At 44.9% G+C, this 19,821-nt stretch overlaps 1 protein-coding gene across 4 annotated transcripts in view; it reads right to left on the reverse strand.

The window, feature by feature from the left end:
* Positions 1 to 1,399: 1,399 nt before the first annotated feature.
* Positions 1,400 to 19,821, reverse strand: part of LOC115113333 (tetratricopeptide repeat protein 7A-like) — a 45,506-nt gene continuing 27,084 nt past the window's right edge. For 3 of the 4 annotated variants that reach the window (XM_029640857.2, XM_029640856.2, XM_029640860.2), the window contains exons 17-21: positions 17,467 to 17,583; positions 17,092 to 17,198; positions 13,288 to 13,422; positions 11,302 to 11,504; positions 1,400 to 3,114 (exon numbers count right to left, since the gene is read on the reverse strand). In XM_029640857.2, the coding sequence (XP_029496717.1) occupies positions 2,896 to 3,114; positions 11,302 to 11,504; positions 13,288 to 13,422; positions 17,092 to 17,198; positions 17,467 to 17,583 (781 nt within the window). In that variant the 3' untranslated portion in view covers positions 1,400 to 2,895. The remainder of the gene's footprint in view (positions 3,115 to 11,301; positions 11,505 to 13,287; positions 13,423 to 17,091; positions 17,199 to 17,466; positions 17,584 to 19,821) is intronic. The other variant, XM_029640859.2, reaches the window with a different exon arrangement.

Here is a 19,821-nt window from a genome sequence, read left to right on the forward strand (position 1 = left end):
CTAACAAAATGTGGAAAAGTAAAGGGGTCTGAATACCTTCTGAAGGCACTGTATTTAGGCTTGCCATAACAAAGTGCTTGAATACTTATTGACTCTAGTAATTTCAGCTTTTCATTTTTTTAATTAATTTGTAAAATTTCGAAAAACAATTACACTTTCACATTATGGGATATTGTGTCTAGGTCAGTGACCATTTAATCCATCCAGGCTGTAACACAACAACGTGGAAAAAGTGAATACTTTCTGAAGGCACTGTAAAATGTTTTAGATGTCACGTAGGCTAATTATTCAGTCTGGACTGGCTGGGTGATGAGCAGAACTGCCCTGAGCCCTTCATCAGCTGATGTCATCCTGAGAGGCTTTGCGGCAGGCTGGCCCATTCATTAATCTGTCTTCTTTTACCAGCCTTGTCCTGACTGAGCTACATTATAGATCACTTCACATCCGCACGGATTAGGCCAGGGCTTTTTATACTTCTCCTTGGAGTCCGCCAGCCATTCCATCTATTTGATCTATTCAAGCTAACACATGACTCAACTTGTCAACTAATTATCAAGCCCTTGACTGGTGAATCAGGTGAACTAGTTCAAGGCTACAACACAACATAGTGAGATGTCTGCTGGTCCCAGAGGAGAGATTCGAAAACCCCTGGATTAGGCCATTCATCTTCCATACACCAGCCCGGCGCAGGTGTCACACACGGGCTAATGAGGGGATGGACAGGGGGAGTGAGTGGTGGAGGGTAATGGAAGTAGTAGAGACAGGGATTGGAAGACAATAGTGACAGTGGGTGATCTATCATCAACATAAAATACAGACATGCATGTGGCTTTTGATCATGTGTAGTAGGCCTGTGTGAAACAGAATGACTTTGATATGCTTTAGTCATAACTCTATCGTGGGGTGTGAAAGGGTTAATAAATTGTGCATGCAGAGAGGGGACTGGGATGCTTCTTCTTGAAACAGAAATCAATGTAGAACACAGAGCCATTGATTACAGCAGCCTATGTTGCCAAACAGACTAGATATCTCTCCGCTTCCCCCGTTACTCAAACACGGGATGGCTGCTAGGCAACCAGGCCACATCACATAAGGTGGAGAAAGAGGAGAGAGAGGGAGGGATAGGGAGTGAGAGATAGAGAGAGACACAGCAATGGCGAGGGAGAGCAGATAGAAAGGAGAGAGAGGATACAGAGAGAGAAAGAGGATAGAGGAGAGAGGAGGTAGTGAGAGAGCAGAGAAAGAGAGGGGGTTGTGAGTTTCATGGCAGTAACTGCGCTGGCAGTATTACATAAGATAGCAGCTCGAGTCCCACTGCCCATATTAATGTGGTTAGGCACTGGGAAGTGATGAAGATTAGTCACAAGTGACGAGACAGATGAAGATGCACAATCCCACAGTGATTTAAGTCATTGTTTATGAGGACAAAGATGGACAAAATGCATTTAAAACAACACACACACAATGAATCATAATATTAATAATACAGAAATATACAATACAAACAACCAGTGATTTGAACATAATGGATTATGTCAGTTACATACACAGGCTGAAGGCTCTCAGTCAATGAGAATAAAATGGAATGATACTATAGGAATGATCCCTGAGAGTGGATGTATACGGTCTGTATAACAGTGTTGTGGGTGTATATGGTCTGTATAACAGTGTAGTGGATGATTACGGTCTGTATAACAGTGTAGTGGGTGTATACGGTCTGTATAACAGTGTAGTGGATGATTACGGTCTGTATAACAGTGTAGTGGATGATTACGGTCTGTATAACAGTGTAGTGGATGATTACGGTCTGTATAACAGTGTTGTGGGTGTATATGGTCTGTATAACAGTGTAGTGGATGATTACGGTCTGTATAACAGTGTAGTGGATGATTACGGTCTGTATAACAGTGTAGTGGATGATTACGGTCTGTATAACAGTGTAGTGGGTGTATACGGTCTGTATAACAGTGTAGTGGATGATTACGGTCTGTATAACAGTGTAGTGGGTGTATACGGTCTGTATAACAGTGTTGTGGGTGTATATGGTCTGTATAACAGTGTAGTGGATGATTACGGTCTGTATAAGTGTAGTGGATGATTACGGTCTGTATAACAGTGTAGTGGGTGTATACGGTCTGTATAACAGTGTAGTGGATGATTACGGTCTGTATAACAGTGTAGTGGGTGTATATGGTCTGTATAACAGTGTTGTGGGTGTATATGGTCTGTATAACAGTGTTGTGGGTGTATATGGTCTGTATAACAGTGTAGTGGATGATTACGGTCTGTATAACAGTGTAGTGGGTGTATACGGTCTGTATCACAGTGTAGTGGATGATTACGGTCTGTATAACAGTCTTCTGGATGATTACGGTCTGTATAACAGTGTAGTGGATGTATATGGTCTGTATAACAGTGTAGTGGATGATTACGGTCTGTATAACAGTCTTGTGGATGATTACGGTCTGTATAACAGTGTAGTGGATGTATATGGTCTGTATAACAGTGTAGTGGATATGTACGGTCTGTATAACAGTGTAGTGGATGATTACGGTCTGTATAACAGTGTAGTGGGTGTATACGGTCTGTATAACAGTGTAGTGGGTGTATACGGTCTGTATAACAGTGTAGTGGGTGTATACGGTCTGTATAACAGTGTCACCATACACTTGACTTGTCCATGAGTGCATGTGAGCGATTATTATGAGTGCATAGACATAGATAAAGATGAAGAGAGTAGATAAAAGGGAGAGGGGGAAGGGAGGAGAGATAGAGAGCAAAAAGAGTGAAATAGGGCAAGAGAAAATATATTGCACCAATTTGCACGTGTAAATGATCATACGCACGCGCGCGTGTGTGTGTGTGTGTAATACAGTAGTACCCTCTGTCTGCTCCTCACAGCTCACGGGGTATGATGGTGAAGGGCCTGATGGGACAGGAGGACTCCAGCTCCAGGGCTGTGAGGAAGCAGTCTGGAGCCTGGCTGCTGCCCTGTGACTGCAGGGCCTCCCCCAGGCCGCTCCATGCCTCGTGGGACGTGCTCTGGGCCTGCACCGCATCCCGCAGCACCTTCTCCCCCAGACCCACACGCCCACACCGCACCAACAACTGGCCCTGAGGAAGGCAGGAAACAGGAGGAGGTGAAGTGATGAAAGGTGAGTTTGAATGGGGGATAAGTGTAACGGATGTGAAACGGCTAGCTAGTTAGCGGTGGTGCGCGCTAAATAGCGTTTCAATCGGTGACTTCACTTGCTCTGAGACCTTGAAGTAGTGGTTCCCCTTGCTCTGCAAGGGCCGCGGCTTTTGTGGAGCGATGGGTAACGATGCTTCGTGGGTGACTGTTGTTGATGTGTGCAGAGGGTCCCTTGTTCGCGCCCGGGTATGGGCGAGGGGACGGTCTAAAGTTAAACTGTTACATAAGTAATTGAGAGATTACAGAGAGAGACAGAGATTTACAGATGTAAAATCTTATTTTGATCACTCTTTTGTTGCAGGAAATGCAAACTTGTGGTGTAGTCAAGATTTTAAAAAATTTCTAAAATGTGTAATTTCCACTTTAAAAATGTCAGACTTGATTTGATCTTATGAAACATGTATCAACCCCTACTAAAAATGTCCATTAATTATAATCCACATAATAATAATAATAATAATTCACATTTCCTGTTGCTGCAGGATTATTTTCCTGCTGTAGCAAACTGGTTTAAATTAAGATCCTACATCTGTAACTTTGGATATAGCTTTGGCTATATCTAAACCATAGATGTGTTTGAATACCATACGACATACTTAATGAGTATATACTACATACTGTAACGACCCTGGGTTTATAAGCCGGAAATCGACCTTCCCGGATGAGCATGCTTTTGCGGCACAGTCGAAAGCGCGCCGGTCAACCGGAAGTTGATGCTGTTGCTATGCAACCTCTTGCTAGCTAGTTAGCGTAACAAATTACTAGTTAGACATTTCAGGACTTCGGGTGTGTTCTTAAATTCAACCTGGAGTGCCAGAGTGCGCTGGTAAATTCCGAGTGTTGTCAGATTTTCAGTTCGTAAATTCACAGCGTTTCGCTCTCAGAGCGCTCTGGCCGAGGAGTAGGGTTGATTTAAGCGTTCTGACCTTACAAACGGCAGTCAAGCACTTAAGCTAACGTTGGCTAGCTTGCTAGCTACTTCAAGACACAAATGAGAGTGACCACTGACCCTTTTACTCGCCCAAGCAGAGCTGGTTAGGCAGTTCTCATTTTATCCACACAAACTGTTTTAATTACGCTTTTTTGCCGGCGTTAACTGACACCGGCCATATTCAACCTATGTTGAGCGCTCGTAAATTAATTATTCTGCGCTCTGGTACACTCAGACGAGAGTGCTCTGAAATCGGAGTAGATAGCCAGAGCGAATTTACGAAAGCACCCGAATGTCATTGAGAATGCACATGACTATACCATTTAGCTAAGAATGACGGGAATAACCAAGTCAATAAACATTGGGTAGTTAGTTAGCTAGCCTATAGTTAATATACTGGCACGTTTGCTGTATAAGTAGCCAACTAACGTTAGGTAGCTAGCTAACATACCGGTACATACTGCTGTAATGATATGCTATGTGGTTCGTAAGGACATCTTAGCTAACAAATTGTCAGCCAACATAACGTGTAAGGTACCTTAATTGAAAAGTAATTACTTTATTACATTGCTCAAAATTTTGTTAACATTTGTCATAATTAGTTAAAGCAATTAATCAAATTTGAAAACGAGGTGAAGCCACGCCCATTTCCAGAAGAATTGCATTATGGGCCCTAAAGTACGGAAATAGTGTCCTCTGCGTGTATACTTCATATTTTGGCGAATTTAATACGACATTCGGGAACTTTTGGCATACTAACTATATCCATACTATGACCAATAAGCATACTATATACTCAATTCACGTCACAAATAGTATTGTAATGACCTGACTAGATCATAAATGAACAATTGTCCAGACAGAGGCTTGAGTTTGCGAATTGACGGTTTATTAAACCAACTTTACACAGGCTACTGTTTGGGCCGTAGCACACGCCAAATAGATGACAGATAACCCACAAGCCAATCGTGACCTTCTCTTGTGAAGCCCAGACGTAAGAGAGAGAGAACAAAGGCTGAACCTGGTCTTAACTTCCAATGCTCCACCCCCCTGCCCAACCCCCCTCCACGCCACTCCGCCAACCACCAGGACGCCCGGCATCAGAACATTCCAGGCCTTCCCGTGATTGGCAGATAGCAGGTTGATTGACATGTCGGACCCCGCGAACACCGGGTACTGGTCAGTACAACACAACCACCTCCTAGCCTAACACATAACACACAGCTGTCTGTGCGGGTCGCTACAGTATGGTTAGTGTGGGTAGTATGAGTATTTGAACACAGCTCATGAGAACCCTCTGACACTAGACATAGCGTGTCAGAGGGGCACTAAAGTGCACATTTGGGTCTTAATGGGACACAGAAAAACAGGGGGGGAGGGGAAGCCATGTCCAGCTGCCTAAGAGGATGAGATGTTGCTAGTTAAAGCTCCTGTTTGTCCCAACTCTTCCTTTGCACAGGCGTGTCAAGTGATTGCAGCCAGAGGCATTTCCAGAAAGGATGGGATGTTTGTGTGATGAGGATGACTGCTCCCTATGTGTTACTTTGTGTCGGTGTGTGTTTGTGGCTGTGTGAGAGGGCAGTAGTGGTCAGCCCAGCGTGACATGTCTCTTTAAAACTTCTCTCTGTGTGTCTCCAGAGTCCAGCAGCGTAACAGGGTATCACGCAACCGACCAAAGGCATGAACACACACACACACAGCCTCCAGTGCAGGGCTTGCCTGAGGTCAAACAGGCGAGTCTTGTTATGCAGGCTCTGCTCACAAGCCCCAGATTAATTGGGCTGAAACTCAGAGAGCTGTCTAGGGGCTCTGACGCAACCTCCAATGCGGATGCTCTGCTCCCTCTGTCTCTCAGTCTCAGAGTTCCTCTCTGCTGCAACTCCAGACTCTCTCACTCCTTTTCCTACAGTTGTTACTGTATACTCTCTATGCTACTGACCAGAACTGAAGAAAAGACGGAAGGAGATCTTAGGTGGGGTGCAGAGACAAAGTGGAAGATACAGTATCACACGGTGGGTGTGTTGCCATTGTTAAGGCACTGGCGTCCTCATCATCTCACACTGCCAGCGGGTCTTTGATCTATTCGTTGCCATTCCACTGCCCTACTGTCACCAGGATTTACACACGGGGACTTATGGGAAATAACCACCCATGAGTCGGTTCAATTCTTCCATTCTTTGAAGTTTCTGGCGCACGCACGCACGCACGCACACACAGTGAGGCTTCACCACTGTATTTCCTCTCCTCGGGGGTTTACATGATGATGCCAAGTCTAATCCTCTTAGGTCAATTGTTCAAGGAAATAAACACCCTATACTGCGCCGTAAACAAGGCAGAGGAAAACAAACCCTGTGTTTAGAGAGAGGAGGGGAGAGAGCAGTAGAGAGAGAGCGAAACAGAGAAAGATTGAGAAAGAGGAGAGAGGAAGAGAGCGAGAGACAGCAGTAGAGAAATTGAAGGACAACCAGACAGAGCGAGAGAGTAAAAGACAGGCAGAGAGGGCCCTGTGCCAGTAGTATGTATCTGAGGCTCATCCCCTTGATGCCCTGGTGGCCCGGGCCGTGACCCAGCGTGGCGCCCCACACCTGAACCCACTAATCCTATCAGAGATGTGGTGGCGATGTAATCCCTGCCTGCCTGGTTGAGCTGGCGGAGCTGGGCTGAGAGTGAGCTACGATTACTTGGGCCCTGGCCTTGCAATGTCCTATTCCCAAAAAGCCCTATTGCTGGGAGCCTTAGTTATCCCTCAAAGCCCTCTGGTAGCCCTGTCTCTATCACCGCTCTTTATCTCCCCTCCCTGTCTCTCCGCTTGCCCACTTGACCCTAGTCTTGCCAGATTCAGGGCGCTCCGGAAAAGGACTAACCTGCTCGTGACCTGACCTGACTCATACACCCAGGGGAGCCAACCGATATGAGACACCTTATGTCAACACTACACAAGCTGAACCAGCTAATCCAATCACTAAAGTACACGCCCATTCAGCTAACGAGAGAAAGATGGGGGAGGGGTGGGAGAAAGCGAAAGAATGAAAGAGAAAAACAAAACAAAGAAAGAGAACGAGAGGGAGGGAGAATGCAGAGAGAGAGGGAAAAAGAGGTGAACACATGCACAATGGCGAACAGGCACAAGCCAGCTCCCCTCCTCCTATCTTTCTCTCTAGCTGGTTATCAGAGGTATTGCTCAATAGAATATATTTCCCTGGTTGCTAGGCAATCCCATAAAGCGCCCGAGAAGGAGCGAAGTGTTATAAATAATGTATTTGCATTATCAAATGAGCTGCCAGCCACTCCCATCCAGAGAAGAGAGACTGAGAGAAAGAGAGAGTGGGTGGGGTGGGGGGGCATTGGATCACTGAAACGCAATTCATTCTATGAGATGAAGTGATTGCCCTTGACCGTACATCTGTATGCGTCTGTGTGTGTGTCTGCATCCGTCTGTGAATATATATGTGTGTCTGTGTGAGTAGAAGAAAGGAGAAAGAGACAGAGAGGAAGAGAGCTGGTTCAGTGAGAAGAGGCCTATGTGTAGCTAACTGACACAGAGCTAAGCAGCAAGCAAAACAGAGGAGAGAGGATGCAGAGGTGCTGGGATGTGGAGGACATTGAGAGCTGTGGCGAGAATCATTTAAACAGCAGAGTCAGGAAGAAGGCAGGGCAGGGAAGATCAGCTCCACTGGCTTCCCAACCCAAGCATCACTATCCATCCTAAAATACACCCAACCAACTGGCCCTGGGGATGAGTCACACTACCTACACTGGCTTTCATAAAGTATCACACAGTTGAAGTCGGAAGTTTACATACACTTAGGTTGGAGTCATTAAAACTAGTTTTTCAACCACTCCACAAATTTCTTGTTATAGTTTTGGCTTGTCGGTTAGGACATCTACTTTGTGCATGACACAAGTGATTTTCCCAACAATTGTTTACAGACAGATTATTTCACTGTATGACAATTCACACTAAGTTGACTGTGCCTTTAAACAGATTGGAAAATTCCAGAAAATGATGTCTTGGCTTTAGAAGCTTCTGATAGGCTAATTGACATAATTTGACTCAATTGGAGGTGTACCTGTGGATGTATTAAAAGGCCTACCTTCAAACTCGGTGCCTCTTTGCTTGACATCATGGGACAATCAAAAGAAATCAGCCAAGACCTCAGAAAAAAAATTGTATACTGGGAGCAATTTCCAAATGCCTGAAGGTACCATGTTCATCTGTACAAACAATAGTACGCAAGTATAAACACCATGGGACCACGCAGCCGTCATACCGCTCAGGAAGGAGATGCGTCTCCTAGAGATGAACGTACTTTGGTGTGAAAAGTGCAAATCAATCCCAAAACAACAGCAAAGGACCTTGTGAAGATGCTAGAGGAAACGGGTACAAACGTATCTATAGGCTTGCAAGTCGAAGAACACCATCCTAACCATGAAGCATGGGGGTGGAAGCATCATGTTGTGGGGGTGCTTTGTTGCAGGAGGGACTGGTGCACTTCACAAAATAGATGGCTTGATGAGGAAGGAAAATTATGTGGATATATTGAAGTAACATCTCAAGACATCAGTCAGGAAGTTAAAGCTTAGTCGCAAACGGGTCTTCCAAATGGACAATGACCCCAAGCATACTTCCGAAGTTGTGGCAAAATGGCTTAAGGACAACAAAGTCAAGGTATTGGAATGGCCATCACAAGGCCCTGACCTCAATCCTATAAAAACTTGTGGGCTGAACTGAAAAAGTGTATGCGAGCAAGGAGGCCTACAAACCTGACTCAGTTACACCAGCTCTGTCAGGAGGAACTTATTGTGGGAAGCTTGTGGAAGGCTACCCGAAACATTTGACCCAAATTAAAAAATTTAAAGGCAATGCTACCAAATACTAATTGAGTGTATGTAAACTTCTGACCCACTGGGAATGTGATGAAAGAAATAAAAGCTGAAATAAATAATTCTCTTAAATTATTCTGACATTTCATATTCTTAAAATAAAGTGGTGATCCTAACTGACCTAAGACAGGGAATCTTTACTTGGATTAAATGTCAGGAATTGTGAAAAACTGTGTTTAAATGTATTTGGCTAAGGTGCATGTAAACCTCCGAGTTCAACTGTACATACTTTACACATCAGTCAGTCACATACACTTTACACGTCAGTCACACCCACACACACAGACACATACTTTACACATCAGTCACACACCCACACCAACACACACACCTCATGTTCCTGTGGCTGGTGGTGTGAGAACAGAGTATAGGACTGACAAACAGTATAAAGACCTAGTGAATCTAATAATACTGTATAGGTCGAGTGAGTCTAATAATACTGTATAGGCCGAGTGAATCAAATACTACTGTATAGGCCGAGTGAATCAAATACTACTGTATAGGCCGAGTGAATCAAATACTACTGTATAGGCCGAGTGAATCAAATACTACTGTATAGGCCGAGTGAATCTAATACTACTGTATAGGCCTAGTGAATCAAATACTACTGTATAGGCCGAGTGAGTCTAATAATACTGTATAGGCCGAGTGAATCAAATACTACTGTATAGGCCGAGTGAATCAAATACTACTGTATAGGCCGAGTGAATCAAATACTACTGTATAGGCCGAGTGAATCAAATACTACTGTATAGGCCGAGTGAATCAAATACTACTGTCTAGGCCGAGTGAATCTAATAATACTGTCTAGGCCGAGTGAATCTAATAATACTGTCTAGGCCGAGTGAATCTAATAATACTGTCTAGGCCGAGTGAATCTAATAATACTGTCTAGGCCGAGTGAATCTAATAATACTGTCTAGGCCGAGTGAGTCTAATAATACTGTCTAGGCCGAGTGAGTCTAATAATACTGTCTAGGCCGAGTGAGTCTAATAATACTGTCTAGGCCGAGTGAATCTAATAATACTGTATAGGCCGAGTGAATCTAGTAATACTGTCTAGGCCGAGTGAATCTAATAATAGCATTGTCTGGATAAGCCTCTCCCTTGGTGTAACCGCTGGTTATGTTGAATATAGACAACATCACGGTATAACACTGTTTTATTGGGGAGTTGGGCAAGGATATTTTGGGGTAACGCCCAGAAAGATGGAGGGAATGAGCTGTTGCTAGGCAGCGAGCGGAATGGTGAGCAAGTCTGGAGAACATCCGCTAACGGTGTTGAGCTAGCTGCATTTCTAATTACCGTAGCTCGTTAAACCAAGTTATTATTAGCTTGCTTGTAAACAAAGCTCATAAAACGAGAACAGGACCATGTCAAAATGGCCACCACGGTTAAGGGATAGGAGGTTAGGATGAACACCAAAACCCTTTTAACAGCAAACTAGTACAGGCAGAGAGTTGAATTGAATGGGCATTGTGGGGAACCTACCGCACCCACACACATTTAAAAAGGTCCCATCCTAACTGGAGATACTGTCTCTCAGAGGAGAAACTGCAGTATTGGTTCTGAATTGTAATACTTGGATTGGAGCAAGCAGGATTGGCCATACTCCACATAACATGCTGTTCTGCTTACACATACACACAGAAAAACACATGCAGGCGCACACTCGGACACACACACAGTGACACGCACTCACAGTGATACAGATCTGTCATAGGAGACAGTGGGCCAGTGCCAGCTGGCTGTGTTTCAGCTCCTCACCCCAGGGATTGGTACTCCCACTGGCCAAATATGGAAGCCAAGAGCACCCTCTCTCACCCCACACATAATACACCCTCTCTCACCCTCTCTCACCCCCCCCCCCCACACACACACACACACACACACAAACACACGCACACGAGCGAGAGAAAGGTACTGGCCTTATGTGGTCACACTGCGGCCACTGTTTAAGCCAGAGAAGCATTTACGGCTACACAACCAATGTATGGTCACTATGGAGACAGCATGTAGGGTAATGGGAGAGTTGTATCCAGGAGATGGGGGGGGGGGGGGGAGGGAGATCTGGGGGGAGAGGTAGATCTGGGACTCTTTATGATTGGACCATTTCTTACAGAGTGCTGTGGCTCACAGGAAATGTTTTCAAGATGGTTATCTGTTATTACTGAGGATAATAGGCCTGTTGATGTGCCCCAGGTCTTTGTGTGTGGTGACTCTTACCAGGACTGTGAGTGTGCGTCTCACCAAAACTGTGTTACACGTATGTGTGTGTCTCTCTCTCTCTCACCAGGTGCAGCAGTATGCGGTGTCCGTTGGGGTGGATGGCCAGGGCTTCATCGTACAAACCCTTGGCCTCGTCCTGGTTCCCTTTGAGCTCGGCCAGCCGGCCCCTTAGCAGCAGCACGGAGTGGGAGTTGGGGAAGAGCACAGCTGCCTCCTGCACACAGAACTGGGCCTCCTTCACACGCCCCTCTGCCATGAACAACTCTCCTATGGGAGAGAGATGGCGGGAGGCGAGAGAAAGACAGAGAGAGAGAGAGAGAGAGGGCTCGATCATCGGTTGAGACAGCTGACAACAGTATGTGCTGATAAAGCCAGGCTAACACGTCACATCACCAACTGCACGGCCACCGTCGTTCGACATGAATAATTCTTGTTTCATTTCTCTTTGTTTTACCAGGTATGTTGTTTCAGGACTCATTATCATTCACAAGGTTGACTTGGGGAATATGTCGCAACAGAGGAAAGGACACATACTGTACCAACATGACATTGAACACATACCCACATAATGGACTGAAAGAAGATTCAGTCATAGGCACAGAGATACAGACGCATATTTACACTGACAGACACACAAACAAGACCAGAATGCAGTGCCTGGGAAGTAATGAGGCTCATGCCTAAATAAGGGCATTGCATGCTGCTGCTGTGGCTCAAGACAAACCCCAGGCTGCCCTCAGCACAGACACTCCCGCAAGCACAACACTGGCCAATTACAGGCTGGATAGTGGGCCAGATAGTGGGCCGTCCACAGGCCCCTCCCTCAGGCCACCACTGACCAATGGAGGGCAGGACATTGGGATAGAGCTGTCTCTGGGGGAGAGTGGACAATAGAGTGATGACAGCTTAACCATTAGAAACTCTTGAGGGGAGGCTTGCCTAAAACACATTCACTTAGCCTGTGTGTGTGTGCGCGTGGTACGTGCGTGCGTGCGTGTGTGCGCCAACACCGTATATGCCTTTATGCGGTAGCCAAGTAAAGTGTGTGAATGTTTGTTTATCTGTTTTTCAAAGTGGGCACAGATGGGAGCTATTTGCGCACGCTATTATGCCCTCAAATAACGCTACTCAGAAAATATAAAATCACTATTCCGGATCCCATTTTCTATAAACAATTGTTCATATTCCTCACCTGGGCTTGACACCATAATGAAGAACATGAATAATATTAACAAATCCACCTACAATAGTCCCTCCTCTGTGCCTACATGTGAGTGTGTGTGAGATTATGCATAGTGGCTGTGTGTGTGTGTGTGTGTGTGTGTGCGTGCGTGCCTGCGTGGAGCCAGGTCATGCTGGGTGGTTGTGTCCTGCCCTGAGGAGAAGTGCTGTGTGTGTTCGTGCTGCCTGCCTGTTGGGCCGATCAAGATGTGAGATTTGAGGCAGGAATTGATGATCCACATGACAGAGGAATGTGACTGGAGAGGGAGGGGAGAGACATGGGCATGACTGCCCAGCCACACATCCCTGCCTGGGCCTGCCTGTCTGGGAGAGGGGACCACACCCTGGGTCACACACAGATACATTCACTACACTGGCTCGGTCTGTGCTGGGAGGGAGATATAACAGATGCCTCTAACGACTGACTGAGGTACAGTATATGTGTATCTACTGTACATGTGATGTAAAGTTCAGTGGGTTTTTCAGTGAAATTACTCTCAAGGGTCAAATAGAAGACAAATGCCAGATGACGAAAACTACCTTTGCTTAAAATCCAACACAGGGAACTTGACCCTAACTCATCCATCGGTACAGCGATGGCCTTTCTCTCTGCTCAGTTCACAATTATAGGGTAGGATGCACACCCCTGCCCTCTATCTCCAGTGGAGTACACTCTCTCTCGCTTCCTATAGCTGGCAGCAGTAGTGTACACTCTGGTGGTAGAGTCTACACTCCCTCCTGTAGCTAATTTCAGTGGGTAAGAAGCTTGTCCTAGCTGACTCCAGTGTACACTAGATAGTTATGTACGCTCGCTCCCTCCCTCCTGTACCTGCTTGCAGCCAGATGCGCTCCAGGGTGGTCCAGATGTAGGTGGGGCCCTGTTTGTGGGCGGAGCTGATGGCTGACACCTCTGACATGGCATGCTCCAGGCGGGATAGAGCAATGGACGGACCGCTCTGAGAACCTGACCCAGGGACAGTTCATAGTCAGCACACATACAGCACTATACACTATCACACACACAGAGCTTGATCTAGGAACAGTTGATACTTAGTCAGTACACATACACACAGAGCCTAGGCCATTATCCACAAAGCATCTCAGTCTACACTTGACACTTACATGCGACTTCTGCTATCAGAATATGAAGATCGCATTTGAAAAGGTACTTTGTGTTCTGATCTGTCTGACAACTTCAGGAGGTGGTCGGGGATGCATTGTGTGCGGATTTCTCCTCAGTCTGGACTCAATCAGGCTACTGAAAGTGCATACAGTGGTCAACGTCATCAGCACGCCTCCCACAAGTCTCCAGAAAACGTGTGTCTTGGGACCGAGGAACCGTTTCATTATAACGTTGGAAGAACTATGTTCCTAGCGTGTTTGCCGGCCTCATAAACGCTAGCTAGCTGATATTTACAAAGGAAGAAAAAAAGCAGAGGAAGACACAAAATAAAAAGTTGAGTTAGAGTCTGAAGAGTGAGGACAAAGGAAAGATGGCTGAAGTGGATACTGAGTTTGAATCAAGCAGCGCATCTAGCAAAGTTGGTGAAAACCAATGAAAACTGGAACAAAAAGGAAATTGTCTAAAATTGGAGTGGAGGACACGTGTATGAACAATAATGAATCGCTTGTAGTTGGGATGTGTTTGTTTTTTAGTAAGGATGCAAAAATGGGAAACCTGTTTGAGGTGTCGAAAATGGTGAAGTATGCGCTGGGAAAAGTGGAGTCTGTCAGAGTGACCAGGAGCCTCAAAAGAATCCGAACAACAGAAGTTTTGTGTTTTGAACTTCGGAGTAGAGCACCCGTCAAAGGAGTCATCTCAGGGGTGACGACACACGTTCAGGTTGAATACCTAAAGAGAATTCCTGGTGTGGATGGGGCCTGGTGTCTGACCCGCTGGGTGAATGGAGAAAAATAAGAAAGTCTGTCGGTCCTGTTGTTTTCTTATAAAGAGCAAATACCTACGCATGTGAAGCTTTGTTATGTAAGATACGCTGTAAAGAGCTTTCGTCCGCAAGCCATTACAGTGTAACAATTGTAAAGGATCTGGCTATGTTTCAAATGTGTGTAGACAGACAGAGTATATTGAAGAACAGTGTGGAGAAGGACAACGGTGTTGCAATTGTGCTGGGATCATGATCCCAACTTCCTGGAGTGCCTTTTAAGGGCGAAGGTGGCAAAAGTTAGAGCGGTCAATCGAATCTCCTATACGGAGACGATTAAGGTTGTTGTTGAGGATTATCAGAATATTTTGAGCCTATTCCACCATTTGTAGAATGCATACCGGCATTTGAATATATTGCGGGAAAAGGGAATCCGGGCACACTGTGGACATGGTAGACACATTTAAATGTAGGACAGAAATCCATCAACAGAACTCTAATGATCAGAAATCTAAAGCTGCATGAACTGTCCAAGTCTAGACACGACCTCAAAAAAAGATCTTAGGGAACCTGTTAAAACCTGTTTTAAGGCAAAAAACTACTCCCTGCTCAGAGTAGATTTGAGGATGATGTTAAAGACACTGCCTACACAATCTCTGAGCCAGGAGTAAAATCAACTCATAAAACTGTATCTCAGCTGGTTATCATGACTGTTTGAGGTACTGCAAAGGAAACATAGTAATTACCGTCATTAACTTTGTTGCAAATGATGGGGAATAACCAATCCAATGAGACATCGCCAGCTGTGAACTCAATTGCATGTTTCAAAAAACAACCGTGAATGTGACTGTACATCACATATTTCAATGGTAAAATGTTTGATATAATTTTTGCCTGAAACTATTACTTTGACACTCATAAATAATATGTTGGCGTCCGGATGGATGGATAGATTTGGCTAATTCTGATGGCTGTTAAATGCGTAATTTTGACGATATTACTGTTATTTCAACACACTCGTCACTCCCGTTTAAAAATGCTCTATCTTTGGCACAGTAGGCGTCAATGCCTATACGCTGGGCAATTGCAGGCATCTAGGGCTTATGTTAACTTTGACTGTGTTCGATGAAAATTATTGAAAGATCTAACGTTGTATGCAACGTTGTCAACATTATCGGCAAGTCACTTATTTGTATCGTATTATTGGCGCTTGTCTTTTGCGCTAAAGCGATTTAGAATTTTTAACGAGAGTGTTGATATAACGGTAATATTGTACAAATTACGCTTTTAAACAACCATCAGAATTGGTTAAAAAAAATACAAACAATTATGCATGCCAACATATTAGGCAATAATTAAGAGTAGGTAAAGTGATTGTGTGGTTGTCTGAAGCGTGACATAGAGTTAGTTCACAGTTGGAGATGCCTCGTCGCGATTGGTTATTCCCCATAATTTGCAACAATGTCAACGTTAATGTGTGTCATCGCTATCTTTCCTTAAAACCACGACAGTCTGAGGTACCGCAAAGGAAAGATGGCGATTACGTTCATTGCCTTTGTTGTAATGATGGGGAATATAACCTATCGACAGCTGTCACTTCGATAGTACGCTTCATACAACCACAGTGACTGTAGCCTACATCAAATGTTGCAATTATAAAACGTTTTGATATCATTTTCGCGTGACGCAGTCACTTTGCCTACCCTTAATTATTGCCTAATATCAAAGACAGTACAAAACTCTGTGCTAATATGTTGGTATGCATAACGTTTTTTTTTTTTTTTTTTACCAATTCTGAAAGTCGTTGAAAGCAGAATTGACAACATTGCCGTTATATCAAAACACTCGTCACACCCCCGTTCAACATATCGAAATCGCATTGGCACAGTAGTCATCAATCAAGTCACTTGACAATGATGTTGCATACAAAGTTGTATACAATGTTTGAAAGGCCTATAATTTTCATCGAACACAATCAAAGTTAACATAAACCCAAGATGCTTTCAATTGCCCAATTTATTGTCATGCCCAATGCAGGCATCTTTTTTTTTTTTTAACAACGTGATTTTGGGCTCCAGAGGGATACATTGAAATCACGTTTGGTAATTACATTATCGATAGTTTATTTATTATCCTAATGGTTAGAAGTATTTAGGCATGTCATGTGAAATAGCCCTCGTGAAATAACTGTCAATAGTGCAAGATATAAGGCCTATGGTTGAATATGGGTGTAGATTATTTATGGTTTGAACATATCAAAACACACAGGAACCACTGACTCTATTATCAATAAATACCTGCTGGTAACTCTTAACTGGTTAGGACATTGCATGTGGTGTCCAGAAATTCTGTCAACTATAGTGGACTCTTATGACTAAAGAGGCTTCATGCATAGCTTTTATTTTTACCCATAAGAGTAGGAGTAAAATGTCTCTATTCTCAGCACTTACAATTTTCTACTCAAAGAGCTTTGTGGATATGGCCCCAGGTTTTAACAAAATTCTTAGGTTATTTTTCTGAGATGCTTTGTGGATACGGACTCTGGTCCTTGAACAGTTCATTCTGAATCAATACACATACACGAAAACCCCTCGTTTACAAACAGCAGATCATATTTTGTAAAGATACACTATCCAAATACTGGTCGCTCTTGCTAAAATAGATTTGTGTATTATCTCAATGAGACAAACCTGTCTAAACAAAGGTTACATGGACATCAATACACCCAAGAGGCTGTGGACAGTACAAACCAGTCTCACTGTCCTGGAAGTCTGGCAGGGTGAGGTGGAGGCCACTGGGTTTGCGGTTGAGTGGAAGTGGCTCTGGTGGGTGGATACTGCTGCTGTCATCCCCCTCACTGCAACACCACATGGCAGCTAATCAATACACAGCAGAATCCTTCCCAGCTCCCACTCAGCAGCAGCCATTATAGCCACACACCCAGTGCAGTAGACAAACACACTCACGAGCACACACGTGCATGCACACACCCACACATGAAACACAAACACATTATAGACACAAGAGACAGACACCGACATGTAACACACTCATTAACCACATAAACAGAGAGACAGGCAGGCAGGCGGACATATAGACACAGACACACACACCCATACATGCACCTGGTACGTGTGAAGTCATAGCGGCTCTGCCATAGCTGCAGCATGTCTTGGCAGGTCTGGAGTGCTACGCCCGGCCCATACAGAGCCTCCTCCAGCTTCACCTTAGTGAACAGCAGACTGGGTGACAAGGAGCACAGACATCAACACAGCATGCATCAATTAGTACACCATTAGCACTTTACACATCGATACACACATTGGTGTGCTATACCATATACTCGACACATCAGGACCCCCCCACACACACACAACATTGGCTCAATGTTGACACAATATGTGTTTGCTAGGTCAGCACATACCGTTGGCACGTCAACCAGGACCTGATGCTACCATCATATAGGATAAGCATGTTTATCACTGTTTGTTCATAGAGCTTTGGTCCTCTGTTTTTTAACAGATAGGAACTGTGTGAGTCTGGAGGGTTACAATATGCTACAGTGGGAGGCTGAGCTGGGAAAGGAAGAGAGAGGTACAGTATGTGAAGGGAAAAGACAAAAAGAGGGAGAGAGAAAGAGTCAGGGCCCTTACTCATCCGTGGGAGAGAAAGAAGCCCCAAAGCGGATGCCTGTCTGTCTGCCTGCAGTTTGTCTGTCTCTTCCTGTCTCCCTGCTCCCCCAACTGGAGCCTCTTCAAATTATTCCTCTCTCTGCTCACCTTTTACTGACAGAGAGCTTGGGTTGGGCACTATCCAGATTTTCTTACAGTCATACCATTTCTGTACCATACCAGGGTATACGGTATTACCGGAAGTGCACACAGGGGGCGCTGTAGTTTGACTCGCAAAACAAGTTAGGCAACAGGGGTCTTGATTCAGGAAGGGATTGAATGTCTCTGCTGTAACCAAGAAACTTGATCTTGACATCTAGCCAATTAGCTAGCAAGTTAGCAAACCAAATGCATAGCTGGAGCCCTGAGCTGAATATAATTGATTTGACACAGCTAAGATTTCTTATAGTTATACTTAACTCAGTTAGTTTTAAGCAATGGCGTAGCACGCACCCCTGCAGCACCCGCAAGGCGGGGTTGCCCCCAACCCAAAATTATACCGTCAGTAATTGAAAATACCCCGGTATACGGTATATATCGTCCAAGCCTAAAGATAGCACTGGTGATCAATAGCACAGCCAGACGGCCCGGCAGCAGGGGAAAAACACCCGGTGAAATGTGGCTCGTTACCGGTTAACGGGTGGGTGGAAGGGCTAGGGTGATGGAGGGAGGGATGGAGGGGCGAGAGATATGCACAAAGTGTCATCTGACATGAGGATGAAAACTGTTGCTGACAGACGTGGTGTTACGGATACACCTGTCAGCGGGGCCAGTGGGTTTCCTATTAGGTACCGGCCAGAGCAGCGTTTAGTAGAGGAGTGGTGTGCCGTGTGTTAGTGGGCTTCCTACTGTGTGTGTGTGTGTGTGTGTGTGTGTGCAAGCACACTCATCTTGTGACATGCCGCAAGATGAATGCAGAATCAAAGCCTGGGATTAATCATTTTCTTTAGAACAAACTGCGAGACTACACTCTCTCTCTCTCTCGCCTCCCTTCCCCCCTCCCTTTCCACAGCCTCCTCAGCTCTTTCGCTTTGTGCTAAAAATGCCTGTTTACTAGCTGATAACAATTTCAAACAGAGACAGAGATAAAAAAAAAAAGACGGGAAAAAGAGAGATAAAAAGACAGTAGCGTTTCCCAGCTGTTTACTTATAAAGCCACGCCGGCCATTTAAGAATGCAACAGGCCAGTACTGCATTTTCAGGTAAAATCTCAATAAAAACATGTCAAATATAAGGACAATGCCTATACACATTTCAACTGTTTCATCCAATTACTGTCTGCTATTAAGATATTTACTGTGGCATGATATGGCTCGAAGAGATGTTTGTCTTTGGGGGGGGGGGGGGGTCTCCCTTGCTACCTATGGAGGTGGCGTACGAGACGTGAGAAATGAATCGAGATTTGCGTCTGTACACTACAGGAACGTGTGTGTACACGGGTATTTTTATCGTAGAGTAAATGCCTTCTATTTGGGGACCAAGAAAGACAGAAAGTGAGAGAGAAAGCACAATGATTCAGTGTGTGCTACAACAAATTGACAGTCTGTGCTGCAGAAATCCGATGACTAGCGTCACATGCACATGCGTGCACATACTGTACATGCATGTCATTGTGTACGTATGCTATTCAAACTAAATCCTCTTCAGCACAAATTCTTCACACATTCTTCTATTTAACAACAGATGTTGACTGCTCCCTCCGCCGATATGACCTCATGGTTACCGGGACGATGGGCATTCCTGGCGCAGGGAGGGCTGTGACGGGCTGAGCCTGACAAAAAGCTCTTAAATGGGTCAGTCAAATGTCTC

Source organism: Oncorhynchus nerka, linkage group LG28 (genome assembly GCF_034236695.1).
Source record: "Oncorhynchus nerka isolate Pitt River linkage group LG28, Oner_Uvic_2.0, whole genome shotgun sequence".
NCBI classification, from domain to species: Eukaryota; Metazoa; Chordata; class Actinopteri; order Salmoniformes; family Salmonidae; genus Oncorhynchus; species Oncorhynchus nerka.